Source organism: Pollicipes pollicipes, unplaced genomic scaffold, assembly GCF_011947565.3.
Source record: "Pollicipes pollicipes isolate AB1234 unplaced genomic scaffold, Ppol_2.1 Scaffold_2555;HRSCAF=2994_pilon_pilon_pilon, whole genome shotgun sequence".
In the NCBI taxonomy this organism is placed as follows: Eukaryota; Metazoa; Arthropoda; class Thecostraca; order Pollicipedomorpha; family Pollicipedidae; genus Pollicipes; species Pollicipes pollicipes.
Window position 1 is genome coordinate 19755564 of NW_023596136.1, and position 13064 is coordinate 19768627.

General features: G+C 59.8%; 2 protein-coding genes across 2 annotated transcripts in view; both read left to right on the forward strand.

Annotated features, from left to right (window-relative positions):
- Nucleotides 1–8324, forward strand: part of LOC119098857 (uncharacterized) — a 23555-nt gene extending 15231 nt beyond the window's left edge. The window contains exons 2-6 of the mRNA XM_037221905.1: nucleotides 654–762; nucleotides 1114–1217; nucleotides 7080–7140; nucleotides 7732–7879; nucleotides 8308–8324. Coding sequence (XP_037077800.1) covers nucleotides 654–762; nucleotides 1114–1217; nucleotides 7080–7140; nucleotides 7732–7879; nucleotides 8308–8324 — 439 coding nt within the window. The remainder of the gene's footprint in view (nucleotides 1–653; nucleotides 763–1113; nucleotides 1218–7079; nucleotides 7141–7731; nucleotides 7880–8307) is intronic.
- Nucleotides 7261–13064, forward strand: LOC119110089 (uncharacterized). Its single transcript, XM_037233833.1, has one exon. The coding sequence runs from the start codon at nucleotides 8639–8641 to the stop codon at nucleotides 12206–12208; it is 3570 nt and encodes a 1189-aa protein (XP_037089728.1). The 5' UTR covers nucleotides 7261–8638; the 3' UTR covers nucleotides 12209–13064.

A 13064-nucleotide genomic window follows, 5' to 3' on the forward strand; every position in this document is an offset into this window, starting at 1 on the left:
AACCTCACGTTTTATCCACGCTTTGTGCGTGTATCACTTTTTGTGGTTTGATGCGCGATCTACATCCGGTCATGAAATCGAATTCTGAGATCAGCAGGGCTGCTTGGCAGGTCCAGATTTCACCGCCAAAGCATCAGCCTTTACTCGGCATGGCGCGCTGATCCTGGTGCATGAATGTGACTGCCCGAACGGCAGATCAACCGTATGCTTATTGTTCGCCACGCCCCATCAATGTGTTCGGTCAAACAGGAGGCCTTACTGGGTATCAAACCCGATACTAGCACCCTCCAGACACGTTGACTGGCATTGCACCCATCTGCGGTAACTGAACAGTACGTTCTATTTTTAATTTTTAGATACAATGTTGCCGGTCTATCGCCCATTTTCCTGGGCGGTATACATGATAGGGGGACTCTCTCTCTCACTCTCTCTCTCTCTCCTCTCTCTCTCTCTCTCCTCTCTCTCTCTCTCTCTCTCTCTCTCTCCTCTCTCTCTCTCTCTCTCTCTCTCTCTCTCTCTCTCTCTCTCTCTCTCTCTCTCTTTCTCTCTTTCAATTTTCCCCTGGGCGGCTACTTTACCCCGCCTATTTGTTTTCAGTCGTTGGGCCTGATCTTCGGCTGGGTGGTGACCTGACCCCGCCTGTTTGTTTTCAGTCGCCGGATCTGCGGTGTTCGTCCGGAAACGCTGGCTGCCGTCGGCCTCTGCATCCTGACGATGGCTAACTTTGCCGCGGCTCAGGTCAACGTAAACTTTGACGGGGAGGTAAGACACGAACTCTCCTGGCGATGTCGGGCGAAGCTTTTGGAAGATAAGCAGAAATCTGTCTTTTTAAGACAAAATAATGACAACAATGATATGTCATAATAATGGCATCATTGACATGTTGAGCACCGAGTATAAAGCCCGTGATGCTGTGTAAAGCCTGGTAGCATGATGCGCAAGCCCTTACTCAAAATGACAATATTTGATTACCCCGTCGGCCGGTTCCGTCGCTGTCGCCCAGCGCCGGGCGCACGGCGTGGTCCCCTCCTTCTTCGAACCTCACTGCCCTCCTCTGCGGCGTGGCGTGGGCGCCCCTGACTCGGTGGTGACTCTGACTCTGTACTCTGGCAGATGGTGGCCGAGGAGTCGTCGCGTGTGTCGCAGCAGAGCGGGGCTGGCGGCTGGGAGCCGTGGCGGCGGGCCACCCCCGCCGACCGACGTCGCCCGACCAACAGGTCAGCTGCCATGATACTCTGACCTCGTGACGACCTCCTCGAGGCACGAACCTCCGCAGCGCCAGCGGCGGGCTGTGATCCCTCTCAAATGCCCGTCACACGGCGGATCTTATGCGACATGTACATCGTTCTGTTGGCCATGCAAAAAACATGTTTTTGATAATGCGTTTAATGTTGCAAGTGAAATCCTGGCCAGTCAAACCTTTTCTTTTGCGTGAAAACTCAACTTTAAGCGGCAAAATCGGGCGTGGTCCAACATAGCTCGACCACAACACACTCGTCAAACGAGTATCTTGGCAGTTAAATGTGCCTGCTATCACCGACAGGCACAACATTTTTTGGTGGATGCGACATTCTATAACAGTTTTATGCATGCTATTCGCTGTCTTCATACGCTCAGTCTTTCTGTTTCCCTTTGGAGCCGTAGTTCTCAGCAGGGCATTTTATAAGAGCATGTATCATCACTAACAGCGTAAGCACGGGTATTGCACCGCTTTGAAGACGACGTGTATGAAGCGTGCCCATTGTTATATCTTGTGGTGGACATCGGGCTCAAGCGGTCGGCCGACGACACCTCGCCGTCTCGGAGTCAGCTCAGGCGCCGTCGGGCAGCTTCCGTTCCTGGGACAAAAGAGACGCGGCCGGCGGCCCGTGTGGGGCATATGGAGCCGAAATGAAAAAGAAAGCGGTCTGGCCGGCGCACGCAAGACATCTGCGGTGCGCTGGCACCCGGCGGGCCCAGGTGGCCGGCCTGGCGGCGGAGCAGACCACCGGTGACGTCTGGCTCAGTCTGGAGATGGACCCGCGTGTCTGCGGTACACTGATCGTCTGGATCAGGGAGGGGGTGGGGTGAACGTGGGAGCGAGGAGCGGGGGCCAAGGAGGAGACAGATAGGCGCGGTCGGACGGGGGAGAGGTACCACCAGACGAGGTAGGGAGGTTCTCGTTAGCTGGGGCAGGTGGACTGCGCTGGCCGAACAACGGCAGGCAGGTCTTAACGGCAGATCTTATGTTTGTCTATATTTGAGACCCATTTTACTTTTCTCGTTTGATGCTAGACGCTGATCTTTTTCAGTAAAAAAGAACAAACCAACTGACTACGAACCCGAGAATGGCCCTAAAAAATGTGAGCTATCATACCGTTTGCAATAAAGTGAACATGATTTACTTGCTATGATTAAACCGGTGTGCTTTCGTCATGCAACTAGTTCAGTTTAGGGAAGAGCGATGACTTTAAACTTTTGAGAACCCATCAGATTTAACTATCTCCAATCCATTTCCCGACTTTTCGCGGTTCGGTTATCAGTACCTCTTGCTGTTAAAAGTTCCGGGCCAGATGGTGGGTGACCAACTTTGAGCCTGCCGCCTCTTGAACCACATGCCATTGGAAAGCAGCGATTCCTCAAAAATGTTATGAAACTTGCTCATACCGGCGCAGCTCTGTCGAGCCCATCCTTGTGTTTTAACCACCTGGCGCCGCGAACAGACGGTAACACGGCGCCGATTACTGGCTGCCGTCGCCACCGTTTGATTACCGCCGCGGCACGAGCGTCCGGTGTCTGCTGGCCGTCTGTGAGCTCAGACGCGTGCCGCCTTACATACTCTACTTCCTGTCTTGTTAGATAGCCAATGCTGTTTTCTGCCGATATTTGGCACATTTTTTTCTGTCAAACGTGACGGAAATGAATTCAGCTGGAAAATCACCGCCAGGTTGACCACGCGTGGGACAAACGTTCACGAACTTTGTCCACAGCCAATACCGTAGCTGTCCGAGCGGACAGCGAGGGACACATCTGGCACGGATAGTTCTAGGACGTGACCGTACCAAAGCGGTGCCCTCGGTAGGGGTCAGCTCTCTCGGTGTGTATGTGGGAGGACGTGGTGCGAGTCGTGCGCTGAATCACGCGGGGACACTACACCAATCACACATTGTATGCCAGACAATGGCGTGAATATTTCTCCATGTGTGAACAAGCTTATAATGCGGGAATACAACCGTGAATTCACAGGTGCATTGACTTCATTGTGAATTCACTTTGGTGAATTCACAGGTGGAAGCATTGATGACATGTCAAGTAAAAGCCATGTATCTTCTCATGTATCAGCGTTTGGTTGGATAAACGTTACAGCGACATTCTTGTTCTCTGTGGCACTATTTCGGCACACTTCAAATGTCCAGTTATGCAACTTTTCCTTCCCAAAAAGCGGCATGTTTTAAGTGCAAACAGCGGTTCCCCGCATGCAAGCAGCGGTACCACGCACGCAAGCAGCGGTACCACGCACGCAAGCAGCGGTTCCCCGCACGCAAGCGGCGGTACCACGCACGCGACACCAGCGCGCACTCGGCGCCAGCGATACAGTCGGCCGCGTGAAGGCTCAGCCTCGTCCACCGGTGACCCGTCTCATCAGCGTGACCTGGCCGTTCACCTATATCCGCGGCGCGTAACTCGGCGTGTCTGGACGGCCCGGCTGTGTGCCAGTCGGGCCGGCCTGGCCCCGCAGCCGCGTCTGACCCGTATTCGCGGCCTGTCCGCTCTGGCTGGCCTCGTCTCGGCGGGCGGGAGCTGCCCAGGCCACCGGGGCAATGGAGCTGGTCACGCTCGACTGGCCACGCGGCCCGCCGGCCACGTGGTCCTCCCGGTCACGTGGTGGCGAATCCTGCGCCGCCGGTCAGCTGGCGTTGTTCGCGTCCCGAGCTGGAGGGAGCGCCGCGGGCAATGGTGATGATGTTTGGCGGGCGGGAGGGGCTTTACGACGCGTTGAAAGCACCAGATCATTCGCATCGCAATCTCTCACGCTGATTATCGCGTGAAGCGACGAGACTCTAGGCCAGTAGGTGGACTGGAATCCACGAACTTCCGCAGGCAGCCGTGCGCAGACTGCCAGCTGAGATGGGCCGTTCCTAACGGGGCTGCGTAGCGAGGAGGAACTCAAGCTGGGTCAGGTCAGGACAGGATGAGTCGAGTCCTATGTGAGATCCGGCTGCGGTGCAAAGGGTCATCATGTTTCAGGTCAGCAGGCTGTCTAAGGTAGCGAGCTTTAATAGGCTCAGGCGAAATTAACTCACGTCGGAATAGGTGTGAGCGGGCCAGCCCAAGCTCGGTAGAGGCAGGTAATGCGGTCGTGCGAACTGGCTGGGGTCAGCTGCTGAGGGTGATGCTTGCTCGAGTGCAATACTCCGACGTACAGACCATCGTCCCACGCGACGTTTGAAGCCCAACGTACACGTGCAATGCGCTGACTCTGATGGAGCAGTGACGTGAGGGTAGGCGCATGTGATCTGCCACAGTCCGCACGATATGGACAAATCGTGCTCGGCGCAAGAGCTGCCGGTTCATAGGCGGCCTGCGAACTGGTCCCGTGGCCAGACAACGTCCAGATGGTCCGGCACCAGCCGGTAGCCGCGACTTTTTCCGCTGTCCATCACGGCCAGGGTAAGACAATTTGTTGGCCACCCAGTCATCACGGGCCGATACAGTACCGCCACCTGGTGGTGAGCGAGCTGGCATGCGACGGCCAGCTGGACGCCCGCGCCGATCAGCTGGTCGTCAGGTGATCGTCAGCTGGTCGTGGCAGGCGAGCCGGCGGCGCTCTTGGCAGGGAGACCGCGGCGGCTGGCCGCGGCGCACGTCAGACTCGCAGCCGGTGTAGCCGCGGGCTGGCCGGCCGGGGCCGGCACAGCCCCGGACCGTTCAGGCCACCCGGTCGCTAGGTGGCGGCGCGCCCAGCCGTGGCAGAGGTGGTGGCCCGGTGCCGCCTGACCGGCCTCGGACCGTCAGTGACCCGCGACCTGGCCAGCGCCGCCGGCGGGATCAGCAGCGGCGCGGAACGAGCCCTACCGGCGCCAGGATGGCCGTGGTCCAGCCGCTACCAGATACCGTACGGAAGGGAACGACTCACCAGGTTTGGACTGGTCGTTAGCATTACGCGTTCGCACAGTTAGTTCGATGCGTTCAGCCTTACGTTTGGTTCCATTTATTTTGTGTCAACCAACGCCATAAAAGCAGATAAATGCGTTGAGCTCCTGCGACATACTTTTGTTTCTGTGTAAAACAATAACAATGCCTAAGTGGAGCATAACTCGAAATTCAGGCTTCGGACGCAGGTCACTAAATGAATATCTCCGAATAGGAAAGCAATAAATCAGTTCGCTTTCACCATGAACATCGGAGCTGTCGCGATATCACACAGATCATTCTGGTCTTCAGACGCCGGTGGGATACCATAACAAAACCGTGTGAACGGGGACAAGTGCAGCCGCAAAATATCCGTTTGCCCCATACGGATATCCTGAACCTCCAACCGCTAGATGGCAGGACTTTGAGATGCCCGCAAGTCTGCAACTAATAGAGGATGTCTGACAGCCAAACTATGCTCAAGGTCACGGCGAGCCCGACGAGCGTGTCTACGGCACGCTTCTGCGATTTTCACTGCTCCGCCACCTCCCGCCGTTCCCACGCCCGGGGCACGGCCGGCTGCGTCCCTCGCCGTAGACTACGACCGGGCACGACCCGGCCCGGGGAAAGTGACGCTGGTACGCCACCACGCCGGCACGGGAAGTGCTCAATTCAGGGGAGGAGTGGAGCCGCTACTGGGCCTGCGAACAAGGGGCGTTCCCAGGCACCTCTGCCCGGACCTCCAAGTGAAAGAGCTGCCTTGCGCTCGTTCGGCCCGGCTCGAAAGTGTCTCAGCGCGCACCATTTGGTATAAAGTCGCTGCTCTGTTCACGTGCAAGGCACGAATAGCTGTCGCTAAACGAAACCTGCTTGTCGTGGGAGTTAAAGATACGCTTAGATTAAGTAAGATCCCTCAGTGACGTTACCCGACACGTGGGCCCAGCTGTGCAGCCACACCACCAAACTGACAAAGTGACGTGCACCATTCGATCATTGATGTACCACGTGATAGTATTTCCCGCTGTCGTCAAAGTGTTTCGCTGCACTACCGCCACTGAAATGTTATGCATGCCAGGACACTTCCGTACCCTGGTGTGCTGCCCCTATCCAGCAGTCATCACGTGGCGGGTCTGCGTGACCACCGCGAGCCCCTGGATCGATTGTGTGAGCGGGCGGCCACGGCCGGACCCCCGTCCGCTTGTGCCGCGTGCCTTGCCTTCTCTCCGGCTTACAGCCGTCAGGCCTGGTCTGAGAGCGTGCGAACCAGACCGGAACCGGCGCCACTTCCTCCGCTCACCACCGACGCGGCGCACGAGCGCGCGCGGCCGCCAGACGGCCGGCCGGCAGCACTGTCGCTGCGTCAGCACCAGGCCCCCGTCAACTTGGCGGGCTGTGTGATTGTGTGTGCGGCATTAGCACAGGACGATCGTGGTGCTCGCCTGAGTCGCGGTAGTGCGAACATGTCAGCTCCAGTACCATTCGACTGTTGCCGCACGTGCATACCTGCAGCTTGTTTTTGGCGAGATAAGTAAATCGAGCCCCTCAGCACGCGTGAATCGTATGCTAATGGTTTAACTAACCAACGCGACTGCCATTCTCGTTATTCATCCCGCAATCCACAACGTCTTTGCAGGACCCTGTGCCCATTCATATAAGACCATGCTACCTGGCGTACAACAGTATACAAATCCATAGGAGACCAGGCTTCTTGCTTGACGTGATGTCCGTCCGGACGAGATCACGATGCTCCTCGTGACTCCATGTCGGTCCTCACCAGTCCGTGACCAGTCGCGTGGTGGTCCGGTCAATCCCGTGCCAATCTGCACACCATACCGTGGCGGCCGTGACCGTAAGGTACGTGTGACCCGCTGCCGACCGCCACCGGGCCGCGACGTCACACTGCGATCCCTGTCCGCCTGCAGCAGGCCGTGACACCGCCTGTGACCCGGTGACCGGTGTGCCCGCAGGCTGGAGCGGCGGCCGCAGCTGTCGCGGCCATGGCCGGACGCGTGGCTGCCGCCGGCTCCCGTGCTGGCGCGGCTGCCGGACCCGCGCACCGGCCGGCTCCCGGATGTAAGGTTCGCGCCGCAGCAGTTCCAGTGGCGACCGCGGCCGCCGCCAGGGGCGCTGGCGCCGCCGCTGCCGGCGGACGCCGACGCACCGCCGACCGGGCTCGAGCGAGGGAGCGACGGTGGCAGAGAGGAGCCGCAGCTGAACTACCGAAGGGCGGACCGCGAACACGTGTCGGGGTCGCAGCCGAAATACGACACGACTGGCAGCGAGCGTTTCACGCAGTCGCTGGCGACGAGCCCGCGCCCGAGGCCCGGAAGCAATGACGGGTACGAATCTGTGGCGCCACACCCCGAATACGAGTCCCAAAACCGAGGAAGCCCTGTCGAAACTCAGACTGGGAGACCTCGGGTAAGGTCTAGGACATCCAACAGGTACCAACTGTCTGTGCCCCAGTCAGACGACGACGCCTCGTCGCCGCACCGGCAGGCGGAGGCGCGGACGGCCGGTCCCCGGCTGCCGTCACGTCCTCACCTGCAGTCAAGAGCTCCGGGCGGGGACGGCGTCTGGCCGCGAGACGACCCGGACGGCGCGCCGCCGCCGCACCAGCTGGACGGGGACGAGAGCGACTGGCTGTCGCCCACGCTGCGCGAGCCGTGGCGCACCAAGTATGACCGCTACCCCACCGAGGAGCACAACGCCGTGTTCGGCCGACCGGCAGTGCCCACGTTCCCCGCCAGCCACGGACTGGGCTCGCGTCGACCCCGGCCAGTCGGCAGCCGGTGGCGGCGGCCCCCTGCCGTCCCGCCGCCGCCCTCCATCGACTACGCGCACTTGTTGCTGGGCGCCCTGGCCGCTCAGGCGTCCGCCGGGTTGGGCGATGAGGCGGAGACATCAGACGCGTCAAGCACGCTGTCGGAGGACGAGCCCCCGGCGCCGTTTGGACAGGAAGCGGCAGGCGGCCCGGCCGATGCGGCACACGACTCCAACGCCCCGGCTGGCGAGGAGTTCGAGAGCGAATGGGACTCCACAGACGAGCCAACCCCGGACTCAAGCCATTATGCTGGCTCTATTGCCTCTGCTGGTGATGAGTCCAGGTCTGAAACAAGTCCTGAGCACGCTGCCGAAGCCGAAGTGGAGCATGAAGACGGCACCGAGCTTTCCGCTGTCACTGAGGCTCCGCAGGACGATGCGCCGACTGACCCGCCATCTGTGAAGTACAGTGAATATGGCGAGTACCAAAATTCTGCCGCCAGGCCGATGTTGACATCAGACGTGGACACAGAGGGCGTCACCTACCCAGCGCCAGAGGAAACTGTGCAGAATGTCACGGTGGAATCCGATGCATTATTAGAGGATGAGCCCACCTCCTCGTATGAAAGATACAACGTGGGAAAGCCGACAGAGAGGCCAGGAGATCACCAGGCCTTGGAAGAGGAGCTCGACGTTGAATATTACGACTACGATGACGAATATTATGACTATGACGACGCCGCGTTCTTGAGCCGTGCGGACGATGGTGACGGTCTTGTCGCCTCGACAGAAACGCGGGATCTACCTGCGACCCAGCCGCTGCCGGCGACCACGACTCAAGGGCCGGAATATACCCGGCGGCACCAGCCAACTCCCCCCGCTCGCGCTCCAGCCCATCACGATGATTTTACTCACAGCGGCAGATCCTGTACTGGAGCTGCCCGCAGAAGAGCACGGTGACAGCGAATCCGAGATAGGTTATGGAAACGGGGATTACAACGACCTTGCCGAGCCGGGACGGGTTGAGCGACAGCGCCACACTACGCAAGCCACGGTGGTGCAAACGGGGACACCTGAAGACGGCGATGGCGAAGATGATGAGTACGACCCTACTGATATCCTGGAACATGAAGAATATTTGCAAGACTTCAGTTATGGGGGAAGTGAAGATAAATATGAATACTATTCAACCGATCCCACCAACGCAGAGACAGGAAAACTGCGACCAACTACGGAAGCTGACTGGTTAAATGGAGAGCGTGCCACAACGGAGGCAGAGAACGAGGTAGTCGAGCCGGTGTATCCCACCGAGCGACCTCGCCAGTTGCATGGTAAACCTGTGTCCACTGAAGACACAAACGAGGTCCACAGTCAATATTTCATAAATGAAGTCCACAGCGACGAGCCCGGCACATTGGGCAGCACGAGAGACGAAGCTGGAGATGTTGCGGAGGCTAGCACTCCGAAGTCTGAATCGCCAGTGGAAATAGCGACAGAACAGTCTCAGGCTGCCAATAGCGTGACTGAAGACGTCACAGTGGCTTTCGAGCTGGACGCGGACGAAGCTTCTACAGACACGGTTCAAGGGACTACGGTACGAGGCACACCCAGCACCACTGAGAGGCGAAGCGACCTGCAAATCTCCCTCCAACTGGAGACGACCACAGAGCCTGGAGATGCCGCCATCAGCTCCACTGCAGACCAACATGACAAACCGGAATCGGAGGAAGTCCAGCCCGGTTCTTCGTTGAAGGTCGACACCAGACAGGTGCCAACACGGACTCGGCTGTACCTGTTCTCCAACTTCCCAGAGTTTACCAGCGACAGTGCAGGTAGGCCAGCAACAGTCCAGGGTGAAGCGCCAACAACAGAAACTGGTGGTGGTTTGGAAGACGTAAATTCGTCGACTGCACAGTCGGCATCCTCGGTCGATTATACGGGTAGCGGTCAAACTACAAGCCTTACAAGCACCGAAGCAACGACAGAATCTCACGGGGTCTCACTAGGGTCAAGCCAATCCGAATTATATGAGACCTTTGTTGCAGTACCCGCAAAGGAGCCGGTGGTCAACGGCGATGAAGACAGGACTGAAACTCCCATGATATCTGCTTGGCCCGGTAGAACTAGCTCCCAGAAGCCCAAAGATCAAGAAGTAACGACTGCCCTCTCGCTTCCTGTCTCGTCACCCCAAGAACAGCCCATCACTCGACGACCTATCCCCAGTTTACGGTCCAGGCCAACATTCTCCAAGTTCTACCGCTTCGGCAAAGGTACTCCGAACAGGGTCACTGAAGCCACGACGACCCAACGCGTCCCAACACAGCGCGCAGTGGAGACGACCTCCACCCAGCCGACGACAACCCTGCTCGTCTCGACACAGCGCGCGGCGGAGACGACCTCCACCCAGCCGACGACAACCCTGCTCGTCTCGACGCAGCGCGCGGCGGAGACGACCCCCACCCAGCCGACGACAACCCTGCTCGTCTCGACGCTGCGCGCGGAGGAGACGACCTCCAGCCAGCCGACGACAACCCTGCTCGTCTCGACGCAGCGCGCGGCAGAGACGACCTCCACCCAGCCGACGACAACCCGGTTCGTCCCGACTCAGCGCGGGCTGGAGCACACCTCCACCCAGGCAGCGACCAGCCGCAGCACCTCGGCCCAGGGCACGGAAGAGGAAGCGTCCAGCACGGAGGCGATAGCCACAGAAGTGTCCATCACCGAACCCGTCGGCAGGGCCAGCGTTCCAGCGAATTCCGCTCCCACCACCAGGGCGACACCACCAGTGCGCAAAAGGAAGCCCTCGCTGGAGGCTGTCCGCTCCGCCATCCAGCCGTTCAGTCTCGCTGAGATGTTGGTTGAGTCGGGGCAGAGCCTGGCGCAGTTCCTCAGCAGCGACTACAGCATGAAGGACGTCATGGCTGTCATCGAGAGACTCAGAGCGCGCCGCGAGGGCCGGCCGATCATCCGACCTGAGGTCGCTGAGGGCGCCAAACGTGCTCAAACCAACTCAGGCGGAGCGGCCAAACGGCAAAATTCGGCAGGGGTAGCCAAGGACCGTGCCAGCCAGCGGCAAGAGACCGCAGACACTGAGCGTGAATCTCCCGAGACTGGCGACAACGTAGTCGCCATACCACAGTCGAATCGATCCGAAGGCAGCCTTGTGGCTGGGAAGACGGTACCACCTCCTCCACCTGAGCCGATGGACCGCCCGGGCATCGCGCGGCAGACGACGGAGACACCAGCGGATGCGGCTCCGCTCTCCAGCGCCGCCGAGTCCTCCCCCGCCGGCCGGCGGAGGCAGTGGAGTCTGGCCGAGATCCTCGTCGAGAAGCAGGTCACGCTGCCCGAGTTCCTCGCACAGGGCGGCAACATCAAGCAGCTGCTGCTCGAATACAACGGCGTGGAAGACGCCGAGGAAGACGTCGACGCGGCGACGACCGCTACACCACCGGGCACCACGACAAAGAAGGTCTTCAGCCTGGCTGAAATCCTTGGCATCAAGAACCTGACGCTGAAGCAGTTCATATCGCAGGGTGGCAATGTGCGCGCCGTGCTAGAGGAGTACAACGGTGTCGACTGGCGGCCGCCGACGCGCGCGCCGCCGCCGCCCGCCGCCGCCGTCACCACTCCGCACGTGCCGGCCTTCCTGACACGGTCTACCGCAGCCCCGTCGCAGCCTCCTTTGGCGCCTTCGAGCACGGAGGCGGCGCCACCGCCGCCACCGGCGCCATTGCCCGGGAACGGGCTCGGCATCCGTCTGCAGACGGCGGCGCCGCCCGTGTACGGTCGGCCGGCGGCCGGGCCAGGCCGACTGCCCCCGCCTCGGCCACGCGACAGTTACCAGCGTCCCCCGGCCTCCGCGCCGCCCAGTCTGTCGCCCGACCTGCTCTTCGAGCAGATCAACCGCGAGACGGAGGCCGTGTGGGCGGCGGCCGGCGGCACCAGCGGCGGTGGTGGCGGCGGCGGCGACCAGCACGAGGTCGACTCGACCGTGTTCGACATCGGGACGCGGGCGGAGGAGACCGTCGGCGGGCGCGACGCGCTCATCACCAGCGGCGTGGTTGGCGGCTTCGCGCTCTGCTTCTTCGTGGCGCTGCTGCTCTTCTGCAAGTGGCGGCAGCGACGCGAGCAGCAGGCGCTGCGGCCGGGGCTGGCCGTCAGCAGCGACCGCAGCTCCAGCCCTCTCGAGCCCGGCCGAATCAACGTCAACAACTACGCCAACGCCTACCGCCACAAGTCGGCCGGCTTCTGGGGCTCGCTGCGCAAGTCCTTCAACCAGCGGTACGCGACTGCCTACTCGGAGAGCCCTTACGGCGGCGTCACCACGTGATGGCGAGGTCAGCGCGTGAGAGCGCGAGGCGACGCTCCAAAGGGAGGCCGGGTGCTGGGCGGGCTGTTTCAAGAAAGCGGAGCAGAGAACGCGGCGGGGCATTCGATGCGCTGCGAGAATCACATCAGAACAGTCCGGCGCGCCGGCGTCGCGATGCTCGTGCTTCTGCCGTACGCCGAGTGATGCGTCGGCGGCGGTGGTGACGGCGGCCGCTCACGAGGCTGGTGATGCAGAGGGACCACGCGCCGGCAACTGAGGTCGTCTGCCGACGGAGCGGCCAGTGTCGCCTGGAGACCGTCGCCAGCTCGGGTCACGCTCGGGTCACACGCCCCCTGCCGAGTTATGTGATATTCGGCGGGACGTGAGGACGAATGGGGCGTTTGGAACCGATAGGGATGGCTGACAGACTGCGGATGCTTCATGTTGCGGTTTGTCTGTGGGCGATCGCCGTGCGCTTGCCGCGGCTGGTGTTATTTAGGTGAAAACGATGATAGCATTGAAGGTTGTCAACATGTGATGCCTCATTCGTGTCGAATTACTAATGCGTATGATGATACCCACGGCAGGGCTGTACTGTCATTGTCGTACGTGCGATGCATGTTGTCTGCTCGCCAGCATATTTTGCTTTCGAGCGACTCTTGAGGTATCAAGCAAGTTGCCATTGGATGAACCGGGAAGCTTGAATGCAATGAATTTCGTTACTGGATGATACGATACCATACATAATTTTATTTAAGGTGCATTTGTCATGATGTTTTCTTTGTGGGATCGTTATGTGGTGCAACGAGGTGACGTTAGCGGTTATCCATGACTATAAACGAGAAGGACATCGCAATACAATTGTTTTGTTTTGGTA

Bases quoted from the DNA above. Each gene is read 5' to 3' on its own strand.
- LOC119110089 (XM_037233833.1), top strand. From the start codon at position 8,639: ATGGTGACGGTCTTGTCGCCTCGACAGAAACGCGGGATCTACCTGCGA.